The 20511-nt window shown below is 43.0% G+C and overlaps 1 protein-coding gene across 1 annotated transcript in view; it reads right to left on the reverse strand.

Moving 5' to 3' along the window:
* Nucleotides 1–1254: 1254 nt before the first annotated feature.
* Nucleotides 1255–20511, reverse strand: part of RHBDD1 (rhomboid domain containing 1) — a 159576-nt gene continuing 140319 nt past the window's right edge. Inside the window, exon 7 of the mRNA XM_064372926.1 lies at nucleotides 1255–3457. Coding sequence (XP_064228996.1) covers nucleotides 3363–3457 — 95 coding nt within the window. The 3' untranslated portion in view covers nucleotides 1255–3362. The remainder of the gene's footprint in view (nucleotides 3458–20511) is intronic.

Consider the following 20511-nt stretch of genomic DNA (forward strand, 5'->3'; position numbering starts at 1 on the left):
AATAAAAAAAAAGAAGGAGATGAAACTTAGGGAATGACTGCAATGATTCATGGAAAAGGAAAGGAAGAAATAACAGGGTTTTTTTTTTTTTTTTAATGAAGAATTGAATACTATTCTTTACTGAATACTAAGTCTCTCAAGAAAAACTAAGACTGGGAACAAGGAGGCCAGGTTGCCAGCTACCCCATTCCTGCCCTGCCTTGCAGTCCAATTTTCAGGGCAGGGGGAGGTGGTCTTTCTCATCCCTTTAGCTTACTTACTCCCCAGGCAGCAGAACATGTGCCAAATATGTAGACTGGCTCTAGTTTTCCTCAAACTAGTTATTTACTGCAGCAGGCAATTTAAAAGGATGGAGGAGGTTTGAACAATTATGTACAACTTTGGAATCACAGGCAATACATTCAGAGTCATTAAGAGGAAGCAATTTTAACTACTCCCTCCTCTTCAGAACTAAGTAAAGATTCTGCATAAAGAGGTCTCTTAGGTTGACTGATCACACCAAACTGTGGGAACCAAGGGCTTAACAGACAATCAGGAAACTACTATTAAATAAACCAAATTCAAAAATCAGCTCTAAGTACTTATTCCCTATTAGAGATCATTAGTCTAATAAACCTGCTCACTTGCTTTTGTCTTTCTCAATCCAATTCCCATTTGTTGGCATAACTTTAGGGATTCCTTATTGCAGAGGAAAAAACATAAAATGGACATTCCAAACAATAAGGACTTGTTGCAGGCAGGTCTACTAACTGAAAATAATTATAACAATTTCCAGAACATCTTCATTGTTGTGCTAAAATAAGTGGTGTACATTTATGACTAAAATGGCCTTTCTCACATCACTAAGACGTTCCACTCCAGAAATAAAGAAGACAAGCATATCACAAGTTTACCACCCAAAATCTAATCCTGTGTCTTTGTATCTCACAAGTCAAACAGAGCAAGGAAGTACTACTAGAGGACTCACGTGATATTAAAAAAAAAACAAAACATAAAATACTTCCATATATAGTGATTGGACTCTTAATACAACTATTGGAAAAAATACTTTGGTGAAACACTGACATTTAATAAGCGCCAACTGTGAGCCTTTCGGGTTGGAAAGGGGAGATGGGGAGAGGGTGGAAACGTATCTGAGACTCAGGCCTCATCACAGAGTCATTCAGAATCCATGTTCTCATGTAGAAGCACACCATAATAATCAGATAAGATGGAAGTGCTACAGCAGAATTAACATATGCTATCAAAGTGGCATGCAACAAAGAAGTTACTTCTAATTAAGGTAACAGGAGTCAAACTTCCAGAATTTGGGAGAGAGGAATAACATTTCGCTTGAATATTTTAATTTAAACACATTTAAAGCTTCCAGACTCACAGGTACAATTTATATTACAAAGATGTAGTTTTACATCAGTTATAAATTAACTAAAGGGGCTCAGGTATTACTGGGCCAGCCAGGAGGCCAAAGAGCTCCTCAGGCTCCAGTGGTTTTCTTAGCTCATTTATATGCAAGTGCCGAGGCCTCTTCCGGGGAAATTCAGATTGGATCTGGATACAAAACTGTGTAGTCAGTATGCCCTAAATTTGCTGAATATATAAAGAGAAAAATTGAGAAGACAATACCGCCAAAATGTTAATCCTAGGTCCCTCTAAGGGTAGGGATACAGGTGACTTTAAAGTTGTGTGTCTATTTATATGTATTTCTGTTTATATTGTGAATTTTCTCAATGGATACATAGTATTTATTTTGAAGTCTGTTTTTCTGACTGCATATTTCTTATTATTATATAAATACATCTTCCTGATTGTAAAAGTAACACACACACACATACACATTTTTCAAAGACAGGAATATAAAATTATAAAAAAGAAGAAAGCAAAATCCCATGTATTCCCCTCCCAAAGATAGTCCCTACTAACACTTGGGTATATTTCTTTCCAGATGTTTGCTTTATGCATATGGAAGGCATATCTGTTATGTGCATAGTCAGAAAACTATATAAACTGTAGATTAAAAAAGGAAGATCTTTTACTGCTTCTTTCTCTCTCTCTCTTTTTTTTTTTGAGACAGAGTCTTGCTCTGGCAGTCAGGCTGGAGTGCAGTGGCACAATCTCAGCTCACTGCAAGTTTCCTGGGTTCAAGCAATTCTCCTGCCTCAGCCTCCTGAGTAGCTGAGATTACAGGCATGTGCAACCATGTTCGGCTAATTTTTGAATTTTTAGTAGAGATAGGGTTTCACTATGTTGGCCAAGCTGGTCTCGAATCCTGACCTCGGCTAATCCACCCGCCTCTGCCTCCCAAAGTGCTGGAATTACAGGCATGAGCCCCCATGCCCAGCCCCTGCTTCTCTCTTTTAAAATATCTCTGTGACAGTAAGACATCAGTGATCTTTTGACTTTGCCCTTTTATTCATGGAACACAAGCACCAGGAAAAAACTCGAATGACTCAAACAGACAGTCTGTGGATTGTAACACTGTGGGGCCCAAGGGCGTGTTTTGGACATTTGGCTAGGACAAGTGGCTGGTACAGTGGCCAATTAAGAGGCACTTTGATGAGGAAAAACATACTTTCTGCAAGATAGATCTCTAGTGACTGGTCCACCAAATGCCTTCACTCTACTCTGTATGTGGCTGCTACTTTGCTGATTCATAAATGACAAGTCCTGTCTCCTAGGCACACAAGCTGCCACTGGGGGGTGGCTGGGAACCTACACTGCTGGTGTCACATGATACTAATGGTGTGTGTAGGGGTCTTCCCACCTTAGGTCTTTCTTATACTTCTTCCATAAGACTTTCTATAGAGGCAGAGCAATACCAGAGCAAAGCAAAGGCCCTGCAAACAGCAGTCAGATGCAGGGGCCGGAGGAGCCGAGGAGCTGAGGCGCCGGGGTAGGGGAGAGTAGGACGACACGCGGCCAAGGCAGCCACATCCTGTTCCTGGACAGCCGCAGTGGCGACGCGCTAGGAGGATGGGGAGATGGCTCTGCACCCACTGCCAAGTCAAACACAGGGCACTCCAGGCAGGATGAGGGACTCATCTTCCTGCCTGGTGAAAGTAAAACCTCCTGGTGAAGGTCACAGTTTTCAAAAGCAGAGCGAGGCAGAGGCATTGCTGAGTCAGCAGTGAGAGAGGGGAGTGTGGAAACTGGTCCCTTCGTGGAGGAAGTGACCTATGTGAGCCCACGCCCACCAAGATGTGAGCTGAACCAGAGGGGTCATGGAAGGACCATCCCAGGCAGATGTGAGCGATCCAGGGCAATACTGGTACACTCTGCTTTTGTTTAAAATGAATTAGGGGCTTGCGGAATGAACCAAATGAACAAGAATTACATGAAAAACCATGTCTTCCCAAGATGCCACCTCACTGGCCATCGAATCTGCGAAGCCACTGTCTCCTCATTTCTTCTTCTGCTGAGAGACGAAACCCATAGGGTGGTGGGCTATTTCTGGTATTTCCTGTAGTGAGAAATTAAAAGGAAAAATCAATCATTCTGACATTACAAGGCATGTGTACTCTAGGATTCCAAGGGAACATAATGATAGCTTGGGTGTCATCTTTATTTTAACACAAAACAGAAATAAAACATATTTCAACTTCAGTTGTCAGTACTAAATTTCAACATCAAGTAAATATTTTTAGAGTGGTTCAGCCATGAACCTGATTTGACTCATTTTGAGGCTTCTTGATTATCCTCCCACTTGTATTCTTCCTCTACCGGGATCCATAATTTGCATCATTCAGGCTTACCCAGTGTCTCAAGGGCTTAATTGTCTTGTTTTTTTATGCCCATATATAACTTATTGCCATCTCTACTAACTTCCCCACCAACGAGGCTGGTTGGCTTCTCCTGATCAGCCTTTGGGTCTCCTTTTCTTTCCTTTAATGTGCTACCTCCTGCACCAAGGTGGCCGATCAGAATCATACGTGACTGAAAGACACAAGCACCGACAGGGCACACTGGGCCACAGAGCGGGAGCAGAGTTATCATACTGATCAATACCTGGGCAGGCAAACAAAAATGCAGGCATCATATTTCAAGATCATAGGAAGGACTGAGGAAATAGTTACTGAAAAGGGTTTCTTGGTGATGCAAATTTACCAAAAACACAGTTTGTAATGATACAAGAATTTCAATCGCTACATAAAAAAACATTCTCCCAGGCATCATGAGTAGTAATAAAGGGAGAAAAATATATAGTCCTTGATCTCAAGGAACCAGCAACCTAAAGCTAATGAAAGAGCTTCAATATTCCCCATGAGGTAACCAGGAAGATGCATCATTGATAGAAACGGGTAAGTAGAGGTTCACTTCTAAACATGGGGACCAAAAAGGCTGTACCTTTTCACTACTATAGCTCTGCTAACATGTTAATTTGCCTTGAAAGGCTCTCTCCCATCACCTACATCAACCAGAGGTCTTACTCATTCTTGTAATGCTAGGCCAGCCCTGATGGAACCAATGGAAGAACTCTCCCAATTCAAACTCTTTGGCTTTCAGCACTTCCCATTTGGTTGTCTTCATTCAACCATCACCATATCCTGCCAGACGTGTACATATTTGTGCACCACTCCTCTCTCTCCTGCCAGGATCATAAGCTGTAAAATAGCAGGGGACCTCTCTGACACATCTCCCTCTCCACAGTGTCTGGGACAGTTCTGAACACACAGGAGCTGTTCAATAAATGTATGGCCTTGACTCAACAGCACCTGCTATGATTTCCAATGCTGCCCAGTGAGGTTCTGACGTGACCCACCTGGGGCCAAATGTTCTGGCAGCACTGGCCTGGCTGGGAAGGGAGGGTGAGCAAAGCACAGTTAAGCTAAGAGGGAAAGCAAGTGAACAAACAGTCAATCCCTCTTGCTCACTGCCCAAGAGTGGCACCTTTTCAGAGATGTGTCCATTTATGCATATGCTGACATGACGATGCAAAAACTATAGTGAAAAGATGTTAGAGAAAGCAATGGGAAACAGAGTCCGTCTTTTCCATCTACAACTGTAAGTTTATGTTGCCAACGAGAAATTCAAAAAGTAGTCAAAGCCAACCCCTTTTTTATATTTTTGCTTCTCTACTGATGAAGATGCCAGTGGTTTCCCATAACTGATTCTCCTTTCCCGTTGGAAGCATGGGAGAATTATACCTCCCCAACCCCTTGTACCCTTCCTGACAACACCCCAAAATAAACAAGGCAGGCCTAGCCCCGACACTTACTTCTGCTGGATAAATCCCTGCTTCGAGGCATTTTGATACAGTGAAAAATAGGCCAATTTGTTAACTTTTATTAAAGATGATACTCAAGCATGTTATAGGCTTATAAAACTTTTACCATAAAGATTTTATGAATACTGTAAGATAAAAAGTTAAAAACCTGGATACCTTTTTAGCCATATGTATTTGTAAAGGAATTTCTCTTTGTTCAAAATGGTAAATGCTTTGAAATGACAAATTCATGAATCAAATCACCATCAGTTGATTGCTTAAAATTGTTTTATATGATGAGATCCAAATCCTACTTTGCCTTTAACAGTTGTTTTTAAAAAGACTGGTCTTAATTGCACTTGTGAGTGCAGGCCAGGACTTGACACCTCATTCCAGATGGACCGGGAACTCTCTTAGAACTAGCTAAGGGCAGAGTCAGAAGCAAGCTCGACGTGGCACCCTGACTCAGGGCCACAGGGCAGAAACCCACAGAGGCTGAAAGACTGCTTAGATTCCCAGAGGAAAACACAGTGTCCTCTGGTGTTTTCTTTAGCGTTTCTTCAAAAGAAAAAACCCAAGGATTAATAATTTCCATGAAGGCAACTGCATGGAGGAATTAGGAGAGGGAGACTGGGAAGGTGCCCAAGGTCCAGCTCTCAAATAAGCAGCCAGCACACATGGCCTTGGACCCATTTGCAGGGCATTCGAGGAGAACCAGGGCTGAGCCAACCGAAGAAATGCCACATGCTGAAGTAGAAAACTGATGTTAGGAGAAGAACAATCATCACACTCTTCTTTATAAAGCCCTTTCAAGGTGCCCTTCTCCACTTAGATGATCCCTTCCCAACAGAATCATCTCAGTTTTACAGATGAGGAAACAGAGGCTCAAAGAGTGTTAGGGACACATCTGAGAGCACTAAGCTAGCATGAAGAAAAGCGAACCTTCTGAGTTTCTTCCCACTTCCCCACATGGCCATCAGTTCTCACACCGAATGTGTTCAGGGTTGCACATCTCATGATCCCCCACCTTCCTGACCAAACCCAGTGTCCCTTTTCTTCATGGATATGGAAATGTAGGAAGCTCACTGCTATTTGAAAATAGAAAAATAAGAAGGTCCAGTCTAAGTCCTCAATTCTGTGGGACTCTGATGATATCAAAGATGTGACTCAAAAGTTTCCAATGTGGGTTTCCTTAAATTCCACTGGCTACTAGCATAATTCGGCTTTCTAGAAGAACCAAGAAGGCCTTGGATATAACAATAAACAACCAAAACCACAATAATGCCTGATTTGTAATCATGCCTTTTTTTTTTTTTGAGACTGAGTCTCACTCTGTTGCCCAGGCTGGAGTACAGTGGTGCGATATCTGCTCACTGCAACCTCCGCCTCCTGGGTTCAAGTAATTCTCCTGCATCAGCCTCCTAAGTAGCTGGGATTACAGGTGCATGCCACCATGCCTGGCTAATTTTTGTATTTTTAGTAGAGATGGGGTTTCACCACGTTGGTCAGAGTGGTCTTGAACTTCTGACCTCGTGATCTGACTGCCTTGGCCTCCCAAAGTGGTGGGATTACAGGCATAAGCTACCATACCCAGCCTCCATGCCTGTTCTTAAGGGTATTTTAATTCCTTCAAACTCAGTGTTTTTGATATAAAAGCCATCTTACTCTCTGAAGAACAGCTGGGTTGTTTCTAGCTCTGAAAACTACACGGTTCTGAATATGACTTGATTTGGGGGGAATGTTTTTAAGCATTAAAACTTATTTCAAAGAGAGTCACAAACTTGATGTCAGTTAGCCACTAACCCACACAGACTACTGTGTGTGTGTTTTGAGTTGGTGCCACAATCGGGACAAGACTTCCTGGCTGTCCACTCAGTCTTAGGTATGCTCCGTCTTCCACTTCCCCACCTTTGCATTCATTTATCTGTTTCTATACTTGCCACTTGTGTCATACAATCTATTACCTTTCTTCTTAATCTCCAGCATCCTCTGCAGGCTTTCTCAAAGGGTCTTATCTTTGTGATTATGGTATGTACTTAACATTTGTTAAGCACAGAGGAAAGAATCTGGACAAGCCTCATTGGGGTGGTAGAAGGAGGTGTCCCCATGAGTGTAAAGGAAAAAGTGTTAGTAGGGAATTAGGAGATGGCTTCCCACCTCTGCCTGGGGTTCGTGGAGACACCCTACACAAGATGCTTCATTTCAGCAGTCTCCAGTTGACTCATCTGTGAGAGGAGGCTACGAAAAAGGGGACTTCCAGGGTCCTTTCCATGACTCTGAAGTTTGACAACCTGTGATTAAATCCCAACTCCTCCACTTTTTAGCTACACATCCTTGAGCAAGTAGGTTACCCTCCTGCTCTTGGTCTTAGTTTCCTTATCTATAAAATGGGAATATTAAGAGTAGCTCCTTTGTTGGGTTGTTGAAGGATTAGAAGAGATAATGCATATAAAATGATTAGCTGAGTGCCACGTGACAGTAAATGCCGGCTGAGCACTGGATGGTATGATTGTTCTCTCGATCATCATCAAGAATCACGTGCCAGCCAGGCGTGGTGACGTGTGCCTGTAGTCTCAGCTACTTGGGAGGCTGAGGTGGGAGGATCACTTGAGCCTGGGAGTTCTGGGCTGCAGTGCCTATGCAGATCGGGTGTCCACACTAAGTTCGGCATCAATATGGTGACCTCCCGGGAGCAGGGGACCACCAGGTTGCCTAAGGAGGGGTGAACTGGCCCAGGTCGGAAACGGAGCAGGTCAAAACTCCCGTGCTGATCAGTAGTGGGATCACGTCTGTGAATAGCCACTGCACTCCAGCCTGGGCAACATAGCAAGACCTCGTCTCAAAAAAAAAAAAAAAAAAAAGAATCACGTGCTAAAGGTCTACTTATTCCTATCATTAACTAACTCTATAAGAGATATACAAAATTTCAAAAACAGTGACTTCTTAAAATACAGAGCTCAATTCTGTTTGCAAACCCTTTGGCAGTGCTTTGCACAAAGTGTTGAGTTGCTAGTAACTAAGTATCTGTCTTCTAAGAAATAGATATAAAAAAGGTAACTAATGACCTTCATTAAGCAGCAGGCTTTTGTCACATGAAGGAGCCTTTGGGTGGCTGACAGAGCTGGAGTGCCCAGCCAAGATCTTTTCTCTGCTTAGTTAAATCATGCATTGGACATTCACAGGTCTGGGTGAAACAGTCCTGCTCTGAAGAACTTGGTACAGAATATGAGTATTTATGAGCCTTGCCTCCGTGTTCTTGTAAATGGAGGTCAGCCCTCAATTTTACTCAGAGAAACAGTGGGCATGCTTCAGAGAACCTGAGGAACACAGCCTGTTTAAGATGATTTACCTCAATTATAGCACTGGTAGTAACATCATAAAATTTATTGATTTGTGGTTCCTGGTGAAAAAATGTTCAGTCCTCTAACCTTATGTAAAATGCAGTAGCCTCTGCATTTTACATCTAAGAGAAGAGAAGCAATTTTATCCAGATAAGAATTACTAAAAGGAGCACCATGAGTTGATGGCCATTTCCCTACCCACATGTGTAAATAGAGATGTTTAATTTTCTGGTATTCATAGATCTTACCCATGATCTGATGAACGCACGATACTATACAGTGAAATTATACTAAAGTGAAGTCACGGGATAGCATAATATCTATCCCTTAAATTAGGGAGCTAAAGAGGCAATCACCTTTTTTTTTTCTCTCTAAACCAGGAAACCTCTAAATAAATCACTAGTGTTCTCCAGGATTTCTATTGTCAGATGAGGGCAGCAGCATGGGACCCATGTTCTCTCTTACAAGAACGTTACTTTATTAGCATTCCATGAACTGCAAAGCTTCCAAAATGCCTCCTGAAAGGATGGTTAAGTTATGTACTGTCAAGGACCAAAAAGGCCTGGAAGGAACCCCAGGTCTAACCACTCAGCAAGACATTCTTTGAAAAGGGGAGATGCTAAAGGCAGTAACCACACTTTACTCTTTAAGTCACTAATTATAATATTCTCTCTCTTTATACACAGTATGAAATTAACTTAAAGTGGTATAACTTTCATACAAATGGAAATTTCATTATGGTTTACGAGAAAGGTAATATTTAGATGTGACTTTAGAGAGAAAACATTCACATTTCTATCTCTTCAATCAGGTCTGCAACAGCAGAGATTCCCTAATTCTGAAATAATATCTGGAATCCCAAAACAACAAGCTTTGTGATGGAGGTCTCTGCGATTTACCGTGATTAGCACTCTGCTAATCTGAAATGGAGATCAATTCAGGACCTAGTTTACCACTTTACCTGTTGAACTTTTCTCTCCCCTCCAGTTAGTTAATTTTGGAGACCCTTAATGAACACAAGTGACTTAAAATCAACAGGCTACAATCCAGTTAGCAATTTAAGTAACCTATAGCATCAGGTCCAGTCTATCAGGTCAGTGTTTCCTGTAATATAGACAAGATATGGTCTGACTTCTAGAATTCCCTCACCACCGCCCCCGCTCCCAAAAAAAACAGCAAGAAAAGTCAAAGGGAGACAAAGAATATTTGTGGGACAATTTCTACATGCTCACTCTATTTACTGCCCCCTCCCCCAACACCTTGAAGTGTATAACTTGATTCATTTTCACAAACTGGATGTGTGAAGCCAATAGCCAGGTCAAAATACATGTATATTTCTAAAAATATCAGAATATTTCCTGTACTCAAAAGCCCCCACATGCCCCCTTCCAGTTCCTATACCCCGACACCCAACAGTACCCACGATCCTGATTTCTATAGATTTTTTTCCCTATTTTTGTCCATAAGTGGGTCCACACAGTATGTACGCTTTGTGAGTGGCTTCATTTTACATTATGCTTGTGAGAGTCATCCCTATTGTTATATGTGATTTTTATCCTACTTATCCCTCCAAGTAGAATGTCCTTGTCTATTTTTATAGGTGAGGAATTGAGGCTTAAAGATTTAAAGTAACTTGGCAAAGCTAAATGGCTGGTCAGTGGCTGAGTCAAGAACTCAAATCCCCTTCGAGTCTCCTTCAGACATGAAGTGCTCCAGTGTCTTCCTGAGCCCCGACACCAGCATGTGTAAACCCTCAAGAATATATTATTGCTTTAATTATGACTTGGAGACAGGGTCTGTTTTAAAAGACAGCAGAAGCAATGCATCTTCTGCCTTAAATTAGGCTCACTACAAATAGTAAGGCTTTATTTTGGATAACTGAATGCATCTAGACTTAGGATCGCCTTTGACAAGGAGTAAGGTTTGGCAACAGATAGGTCCAGCTGCAAAAGTCAGCCTTGGTAGTTAACTCTCGAGTATTTTTAAAAATAGAGAACAGTTTATAACTTCTTACAGGAATAATTCTCTATGCTCGTTCGATCCCATTTTCCCTGAGGAGCCCCAGGAAGGAAGAAGCAGCTCAGGAATAGTGTGTCCCACTCTCATTAGGAATCATCAGAACTTGAAGCATTAAAAAAATGAATACAGATTTTCATGGAAAAGGACTTTTGTATTTTCTTAAAATCAGTCTGTCTTAAATTCTTTCAAAATTCTGCCACCACTGTAGCACTTTATCAAGAAAGATTGTATTGAGAGTGGGAATGATTTTCAAAGACCTTTATGTATTTAGTTGGTGCAAAAGTAATTGCAGTTTTTGCATTTGAAGTAATGGCAAAACCCGCAATTACTTTTGCACCAACCGAATATATTTAATGATGCTTTAGGCTGTCTCAACTTTTCCTTAATTTAAAATAGAATTCTATTGGTGAGCAATCTGGAAGTTTCTCAGTTTACTCAATCATACCAGCTGACTCTGGGGATTGAAAAGAAGTTGACTATCTCCAAGAGTATCCTTCCCTGTTCATGTACTTTGGGTCTCTACTCCTTTTTGTTCAATTCAGAATCATCTAGGGATAATCCCTGAACAAATATATGAAAACTCTTGGAAAACTGGAGGTGAGCCTCCCTGAGGACAGGGGCTGTGTCTCTCACTTCTGTGTTCTCACTGCCTAATACACACCAGGGTCCTCAGTGCCTGGCTGGGATGACAGAGAGAAACCACACATGTGCCCTGTCTTGAGGCACAGATGTGAGAATGTATTTTACAATAGAAAAAAGATGAGTGAAAGTAAAGTAAGGAAGTCATTTGTTAGTGGGGGAGGGAAGTTGTGCCCTATATCTCTTAATATATCTATATCTATGTATATGAGGTCTGTAAAATGATAGAAAAAGTATGAAAACTCTTTGGAATATTAATATTCCACATTCCTCTCAGAAGCTCCAGGGCCAATGTGTCTGCTTGGAGAGGCAACGGCAGCCCCCAGCCTCTTCTGATGTTTCTGATGCAGATTCCACACCAGTCCACAGAGAAGGCCAGCCTGGCACAGTGTGGGCAGCTGCTCTCCACCTCGCATGGCTGGAGTCTTGGCTCAACTCCACTACAGGGATCCTAAGGCCTCAAAGGATTCCCGAGGTCCAAATTGCAGCCTGCTCCAAGTTTCCCAGGCATCTAGGTCCTTTGTCTGTTCTGACCTTTATCTTGGGCGCAGGAGACTTGCCACTGTCTCTTTATGGTCTGGTTTTCCTGATAATGTTCAGGTGGGGCATAGTGCGGGGAAGGACAGGGGAAGTGGCCTCCTCAGGGCCCTGGTATGAGTCTCACTCCCAACCTCTTGCTTCTTGATCTCGAGATTGTCTTTGGGTAAGTTTTAATTTCATTATTTTAAAAAGAAAAGAGGAGTGAGTGCAAGAGTGCTTAAAAGATAAAACATTGAGCTCAAAATAGAATAAAATATTGCCTCCTAAACACACTGGGTCCTGGTCCTGCCGCTTCCCACCTGCTATGACTTTCATCCTAAGAGAACGGCTGCAGCTGGATTCTCCCCTTCCCAGTTTTTAGCAGCCCTGGCCCCATGCATAGAAGTTTCCATCAAACAGCAATCATTGCCATTTGCTGCAGTGGTCCTTAATCTGAAGTGTGCACAGAAATTGAAGAACCTGTTAAAAATGCAGATAATGCTCCTTGGCAATGGCCTCTAACACATTTGGTCTCTCTTCAGTGCCACCCTCCCACCCTAATGTTTAAATTTTTTTACTATACTTTAAGTTCTGGGATACATGTGCAGAATGTGCAGGTTTGTTACATAGGTATACATGTGCCATGGTGGTCTGCTGCACCCATCGGCCCATCATCTAGGTTTTAAGCCCCACATGCATTAGGTATTTCTCCTAATGCTATCCGTCCCTTTGCCCCCTACTCCCCAACAGGCCCCAGTGTGTGATGTTCCCCTCCCTGTGTCCATGTGTTCTCATTGTTCGACTCCCACTTTTGAGTGAGAACATGTAGTATTTGCTTTTCTGTTCCTGTGTTAGTTTGCTGAGAATGATGGTTCCCAGATTCATCCATGTCCCTGCAGAGGACATGAACTCATTCTTTTTTATGGTTGCATAGTATTCCATGGTGTAATGTGCCACATTCTTTAAATCCAGTCTATCATCGATGGGCATTTGGGTTGGTCCCAAGTCTTTGCTATTGTGAATAGTGCTGCAATAAACATATGTGTGCATGTGTCTTTATAGTAGAATGATTTATAATCCTTTGGGTATGTACCCAGTAATGGGATTGCTGGGTCAAATGGTATTTCCAGTTCTAGATCCTTGAAGAATCACCACACTGTCTTCCACAATGGTTGAACTAATTTACACTCCCACCAACAGTGTAAAAGTGTTCCCATTTCTCTCCATCCTCTCCAGCATCTGTTGTTTCCTGACTTTTTAATGATCGTCATTCTAACTGGCGTGAGATGGTATCTCATTGTGGTTTTGATTTCTCTAATGATCATTGATGATAAACATTTTTTTCATATGCTTGTTGGCCGCATAAATGTCTTCTTTTGAGAAGTGTCTGTTCATATCCTTTACCCACTTTTTGATGGGGTTTTTCTTGTAAAATTTTTAAATAAACTTTATATTTTGGAATAATTTTAGATCTACACAAAAGTTGTAAAGATACTAAGAAACCAACATTGATGCATTCCTTTGAACTAAACTCCAGACATTTGGATTAGACCAGTTTTTCTACTAATTTCGGTTTTCTGTTCAGGGTCCGATCCTGGAGACCACAGTACATTTTATTACCAAGTCTCCTTAGTTTCTTTTGGTCCGTGGCTCTTTCCGAGTCCTTTTCTTGACCACCATGACTTTGACAATCTTGAGTAGTAGTGGCCAGATATCCTGCAGAGTGTCATTCCATCTGGTTTGTCTATTTGTCCTCATGGTTAGATAGATTGGGGTTTTGGGTTTTGGTGAAGAACACCACAGAGGTGAAATGCCCTTTTCATCACATATCAACGTGACATCACTTTTGGTGTCAACCTTGAGCACTTAGATGAGTAGTGCTTTCACCAAGTTTCTCCACTTTTAATTTTTTTCTTTTTTAAAATGATTTCCAAGGGAATAAAGCTTTGGCCTTTGGCACTAAGAGTTACCTGGACAAACGGTGGGGATGGGCATCTCAAGGTGGCTTTGTCATTGTATCATCCCCTGCTCGGGCATGAGTCGGATATGGTGGTTTGGAATCATCCCTAAACTTGCCGGGTTCTGTACCCCTCATTGCAGGGGAAGTGGAGTCCTCTAATGTTGGTGGGGTGTGTGAATCACCAGGAGAGCTGTTTAAGAAATAGTTACTGATTGGGTGGCTTGCCATACAGCCCAGGCTGCTGTAGTTTTAATGAACTCCCAGGTGACTCCAAAGTACATCAGACTTTGAGAACCACTGAGCTACAGCTCAGATTTTTCTTGTAACTGAAAACATCCTCCTCGAGTTTCATTCCGGTACTTACATCTGCCAGCAGGTGGAACCAGAGGCCTATGACATTAAATCTGCTGAAGAAAACTAGGACAAATTCCAGTCAACAAAGCATTCCGCATCGTAAGCAGAATTAGGGTTATTTTGAAACAGATGGGCGCTACAGAGGCTGCTGCACTGAATATTATGGAGTTGTTTATTGTCTAGATGGCCTAAAACCCAGGGATTATTTGCCAGCATCTAGCAGTTTCTATGTCATATCAGAATTCTTCCAGAGTAGAGGAGACTGACAAGGCACTGGAAGAGATATAGATACAGATATGGACATGAATGCAGATAGTTTCACCAGTTCTAATTCTGAATTTCCTCCTGCTATTGTGCACACTGCCTTGTGTTAGTGAGTGCTCTGCAGGAATGATCCAGAGCCTCCTTAATATGCTAACTCCAAATCAGAGGAGATAAATAGACACATTCTATGGTAATAAGACAATCAATCCTGGATACGGTAATACTCAAAATGATTTACGCTAGGTCTAACCAGGTGGTTCTGGTTACTGGCTCACATTTTCACTCAAATCCCCTGCTTGTACTTACCCCCACTCCTCCTCTTTGCTTCTGCCCCTCCACCTCATCCCCCCACCAACCCCCAGAGAGCATCAGAAGGGAGGAAGTGAGATAAAAGGCCCATCTAGCTCTCATTCTGACTGTGCCTGATGCCTGGTTCAGAGTGCACATTGTTGTCTAAAGACACTAAGAACTTGGTTTGACTCTGCCTAGCACTGAGTAAATGTACAAGACCAGGACTTATAAAGAGAGTATTCCACGAGTTCTAGGAATCTGCAAAAGTCTCCAGCAACAATGGTTTCTTTCAGGAGAATATTTCTAATTCCTTAGCCTTTGACCCCAGGGAGTTCGCTGTTGCTGTGCTCCGTGGTCCTCCTAGGCTCAGGGAGGTCACGAGGCAGCTGTCATGGACTCAATGTCTGTGTTCCCTCAAAATCCGTATGTTGAAGTCCTAGCCCTCAGTGTGATGGTATGTGGGGGTGGGGCCTTTGGGAGGTAATTAGGTTTATATGAGGTCATGAGGGTGGAGTCCCCATGATGGGATTGGTACTCTTATCGTGGAATGAAGGGGCCAGAGCCTGCACTCTCTGCCATGTGAAGTCACAGTGAGAAGGTGGCTGTCTATAATCCAGGAAGAGGGACCCCACTGGAACCTGATCATACTAGTATCTGGGACTTCCAGCCTCCAGAACCGTGAGAAATAAATTTTTCTTGTTTAAACCACTCAGTCTATGATAGAGTCTTGTTAAGGTGGCCCAGACTGGCTAAGGCAGCATCGTTGAAGCTGGCAGCTTGGCAACTGGTAGTCAGCAGGTGCGGGCTGGCACAGCTGCTGAGCAGGCCCCCAGTGATCTCAGGGGTGAACAGATGTGCTTTCTGGTGGAGAAGAGAACACATCTTTCTTGGGACCCTGTCCCAAGTGGTGGCTTCATGATTGTCTGGGGCAGCAGCTCTCTCCCTCCAAGGGACATAATGCCAGCTACAGGGCTTACCCTCCTACACAAGCAGGGGTAGTTCCTCCATCACAGATAACAAAATCCCCCACACCACTGCTTTTTGGCCCCAGCTCTCAAATCTCCTGTTTGGACAAAGGTATAAAGAAGCATTTTTTGATAACACTTAGACCTGTTTTGTTTTTTCTCACTCCCTTCCACTTGAGTTTCAAACCAGAGAGATGGCCCAATTTCCAGCCCTTCAAACAAAGGATCAAGGTAATGTTTTCATCGGCTTTTGAAATCAAAGGCCATTTGAAATTAGCCAACATTTCCCTCAGAAACCTCAATCTTCTCAAAACACTCTTTAACCTTTGCACATAAAAAAAAAAGTACAAGTAAATATCATCCCAAGCATTCAAGGAATAAGAAAAAAAAGACGAGCCAGTGGGAAGAGAACTTGGAAAAGGGACAAAGAGTTGGCAACTTCTGCTGAGAAGAACCATCTCCGAGTGGTCAAGTTTGGGTCACCCTGGACAAGTGCTACAGATAACCATGTGTCTAGTAAAGCAAGGCTGTTGGGCCCGGGAAAAGATGTGGATTGAGGTGGCTGGCCCCTAGGCTAGGTGGCCTGACTGACTAGCAGCAAATAAAGCAAACCACCTACGTGGCCCCAGGTCCCACATCTACCCAGTGCTTCCATGCCGCATTCCCGCAGAAAACACAGCATGCTTCAAAGGGCTAAAGACTAGATGCTGAATCTAGAACAGTGGTTCTCAAACCCACATCAGGGAGCTTGGTGAGAGGCAGATTCTAGGGTTCTAATGGGAGATTTCAGATCAATGTCTGTTGGGGGACCCAGAAATGTGCATTTTTAACATACACCTCAAGTGAGCTGAATGCCGTTGGCCCACATGCCCCACTTTGAGAAAGTTTGGTCACAGAAATGCCACACTGTGTTCTGTGGTTATGTCTGGCTTTGACAATTTGCACTAGCATGGCATTTGGTTTTGTATAAGTAGGTTTTTGGTGACATTTACTATGGGTCAAAGACTCTGGTAGTTTCCTAGGTTGTGCTATGCTCGACTTTGGGTGACGTTGATTTTAAAAGATACCAATGCAACACAGCTATCCTGAAAAATGCAACAAATAAAATTGTTGGTTGAAATTATATTAGTGTAGAAGAAACTGCCCAATGTCACTCACTCAGTCCTAGGAACAAAGGAATTCACCTCTGGATCCATGGTGCCTGGTACATGGTGGGTGCATCATAAATGCTTGAGGAATGAATGTCCTAACACACCATTAGGACAAATGTCAAATTCTGGCCTCAGCCACTAAACAGCTCTCAAATCCTGAGACACAAATAGTGAAGAAGAGGAGAGTGGGGGCTACAAACCTATAGACTTCGCAACACAATTTAGTCTATCTGTTTTCTCTATGAAATTCACATGGTTTGCCTGGGCTCTGGGGTTCTGGACACATTAAAGAACATTCAGTAGCTAGAAATAGGCTGAGATACGAAATGTATTACATCGATTTATGCTGAGTGATGTCTTAAATGTTTTAAAAGTTCAAATTATCTTTACTTTTCAAATACCATAAGCCTGATTAGTACATAACTACATGTCCAGAGATACCAACATCAATGCATAATTACAAAAACAATCCCTGACCTAGGAAATTGTCCCTGGGATTCTTAGCGGCCTAGGAGAACACAGTGGTCCAAAGCCCTTATTAAAGCTGAAAGCCACCTGGCATCCATCTCTTGCAGGTGGAACTAGAGGAAGATAAACCACTCTGAGAAAAACCTGCAATTAGAGTGAGTCATGGCTAGTATAAAAGGTACCCAAATAATCAGAGCAGGGCGAGGGCATCACTGGGAACCTCCCAGCCCACCCCTACCACATGAGAGGCCTGTGGCCAGATGTGTGCTTGCCAGGGAGGAAAATAAAAGAGGGTGGAGGGAAGCTGAAAATATGTGAAAGAGGAATGACATACTTATCAAAAAAGTATGATAGCTACGAATTTTGAGAGGTAGCAGCCTGTGGTTTAGGAAACCAGGGTGGGCTTCTCCACAGAGGTCTAGATAACTTGGATCATGAGGGCGATGCAACCTTTATCCGTTCAGGGTGGATAAGCTCCTTGAGATACGTGGCAGTGAGAAACCATCTGGAGAAATGCACAAACAAGCAGGAGACTTGCTCTCTGCACCTCGGAGCTGAGAAATTCTTATGTGGGTCAGAGTTAGCCTAGAACTGTGATGGCTAGGAAGCCAGTTTCTGTGATGTGACAAACTGTCCGAGAAGCATGATGGTCATTTTAAAACCATGCTTGTTTCTGTATTTGATGGCATTTAACCCTGAGTCTAATTAACCACATTTTGTGTGTTCTTTTAGGTCTGAGTAACTCATTATCCCTCTCCCAAATCCTAATCTTGTGCCCCATTAGAGACTCTGTGTGTGTCTGTGTGTGTGTGTGTGTGTGCATGCGTGCTTGTGCATGAGTGCATGTATGTGTGTGCCTGCATGTGTCTGCGTGCTTGCATGGGTGTGTTCTTATATTCTGTGTTAACCTACAGAGACAGGAGGCGATCCTGTGACTGAAATCTAACATCTCTTACAAACAAGCCCATTCAGCCTCAAGCAGACCAAGGGGTGTCTCAGACTGGTTTTACTCCCTTGAAATAGCCTGCCTCAGTCTCAAACTGAACTAGAATTAAACTTGGAAATTATTTAAAAATGGTCTCTGCTACAGAGAGATATTTAAAAACAACAAAAATGAGTTATTCCTACATGTCTACTAATAATTTCTAGTAAAATAAAACTTATTTTATGAACAGAAAAAGAAAACCCAAGAACTAAATTTTTAAAACTTCAATCCCAAGTTAGGAACCTAGAATTAGGCTCATCTTGGATAAATGAAGATTTAGATAAGGGAAGAATATGTTGCTCTCTGAATGCTTTGGTCAGATAAAAAGCTAGCAAAGAAAGGACTATATAGTTTTAAGATGGAAGCTCTAAAGATTTAATCAAGTGTGGACAGGAGACTGTATGAGATGCATCAGGATGACATCATAAAAATCATGCATTTCCAGAACACAATGGATGTCTTCAGGATGGTAGATCTGACCTGCTCATGTCAGAGATGGGAAATTGAAGTCCAGAGAAGGTAAATGGTTTTCCTAAGAGCTAAGAGGCACCGAACCACACCCCAAATATTCTGTTTTCTCTTCTAGGCATTTCATTCTGCTTAAAGCCTTGCTTACCGAATCTGGAGTGGACACTGGTGTCTGACAAAGCTGCCCTTCTGCTACCTGGCTCTGGTGGGGATCAGCAGTAGGGTGAGGGTTCTGAACCAGAAACAGTTGAGTTTGAGTACTGGCTTTGCCTCTTATTTTGTGCCCTAGGATGAGTTACTTTGCTCACTGATCCTCAATTTTCTAATCTGTAAAATCTTATGGATGTGTTTTGAGAACCAAATGAATTAAAGGCTGTTAGCACCTGGGTCAAAGCAATGAAAGGTAAGTGGTGCTGACTGTTACACTAATAACCCCCTTTCTGGGCTGCCCCTTCTCAGAAATGCCCCCGCTATCCCTCTGGTTAGCCACACAAGCCCAGACTCTAGAGTCATCCTTGACACCTTCTTCTTCCACTAGCCCTGCCTCCAAATTCAATGCATCATCAGAACCTGTCATTTTAACCTGAACATTACCAAATTTGTCCATTCTTCTCCATCTGCCCCTGTCACCAACTTTGTCTGAGTCACCTGTATTACGAGCCTACACCAGTGCCTGAAACCCTGTGATAGTTCACCTAATATTAGGTGTCAGCTAGACTGGCCTGAGGGATGCCTAGATGGCTGATGAGGCGGGTGTTCATGGGTGTGTCTGGAAGGGTGTTGCCAGAGGAGACTGACTGACATTCAAGTCAGGAGACTGGGAGAGGAAGACATGCCCCAATGTGGGTGGGCATCATTCAGTGGATGCCAGTGCAGCTAGAACAGGGCAGATGGTAGAAGGGTATGCAGCCTGCTGAGTCCTCTTGCTCTCGCTCTCCCTCTCTGTTCCTGTGCAGGATGCTTGCTTCCTCTCCTCCTGCCTTTGGATATGATGAGCCAGCCAAGTAAAAAGGGCTCCCCAGAGAATCTCCAAATGACCTCTGCAATGGGAGGATGGGGTGGGGTCTCAGGAAGTTCGAGCCATTTGCCGGGGGAAGAAGCCCACCCCTCCTGTTCCTAGGTGGTGACCTGGATTCAACTGGTGAGATGGAGGCCTGTTAATATGAATCCCTCTCTCTTTGCTGAGTTTTTTCCTTTTTCACCCAATAAATTCAGCTTTTCTCACTCTTCTATGTGTCCACGAGCCTAATCTTTCTTGGTTGTGTGACAAGAACCCAGTTTTTAGCTGAACTGAGGAGAAAGTCCTACAACAATGAGACTGCAGCTTCTTCAGCCTTTGGACACTGGGACCTGCAGCAGTGGCCTCCCGGGGGGGCTCTTGGACCTCGGGCCTCAGACGGAGGGCTGCGCTGCAGGTTTCCTTGGTTTTAAAGCTTTTGGACTGGGACTGAGCCACACTAATGGATTCTCTCTTTCCCCAACTTGCAGATTGCCTATCATAGGACTTTGCTTGTAATCACTTAGGTGATTCTCCATAATGAACTCCATTTTATACACGTATATATCCTATTGGTTCTGTCCCTCTGAAGAACTCTAACACAACCCCTAAACCATTTCCCCACACTGGCTCCTGTCTTCCTACCAGCCATTCTCCACACTGTAGCTGGGAGAACTTTTCAAAAACAAACATCTCATCCACTTTACCCTCTGCCTAAAACCCTCCAAAGTTTTCTTTTATATAGCAAAAATAAATCAACCTTACTCTGCCCAGTAAGTGCAGGGCATGGCCACCAGCTGCCTCTCTAGCCTCCTTGGGTCCCACTATCCCCCCACCTCTCCAGGTCCTGTGGTTCTTGGCTCAAACACAACTTCTCCAGGAAAGTGACT

The sequence above is a fragment of the Aotus nancymaae genome, unplaced genomic scaffold, assembly GCF_030222135.1.
Source record: "Aotus nancymaae isolate 86718 unplaced genomic scaffold, 86718_ANA_hifiasm-v0.15.2.pri h1tg000008l, whole genome shotgun sequence".
NCBI lineage: Eukaryota > Metazoa > Chordata > Mammalia > Primates > Aotidae > Aotus > Aotus nancymaae.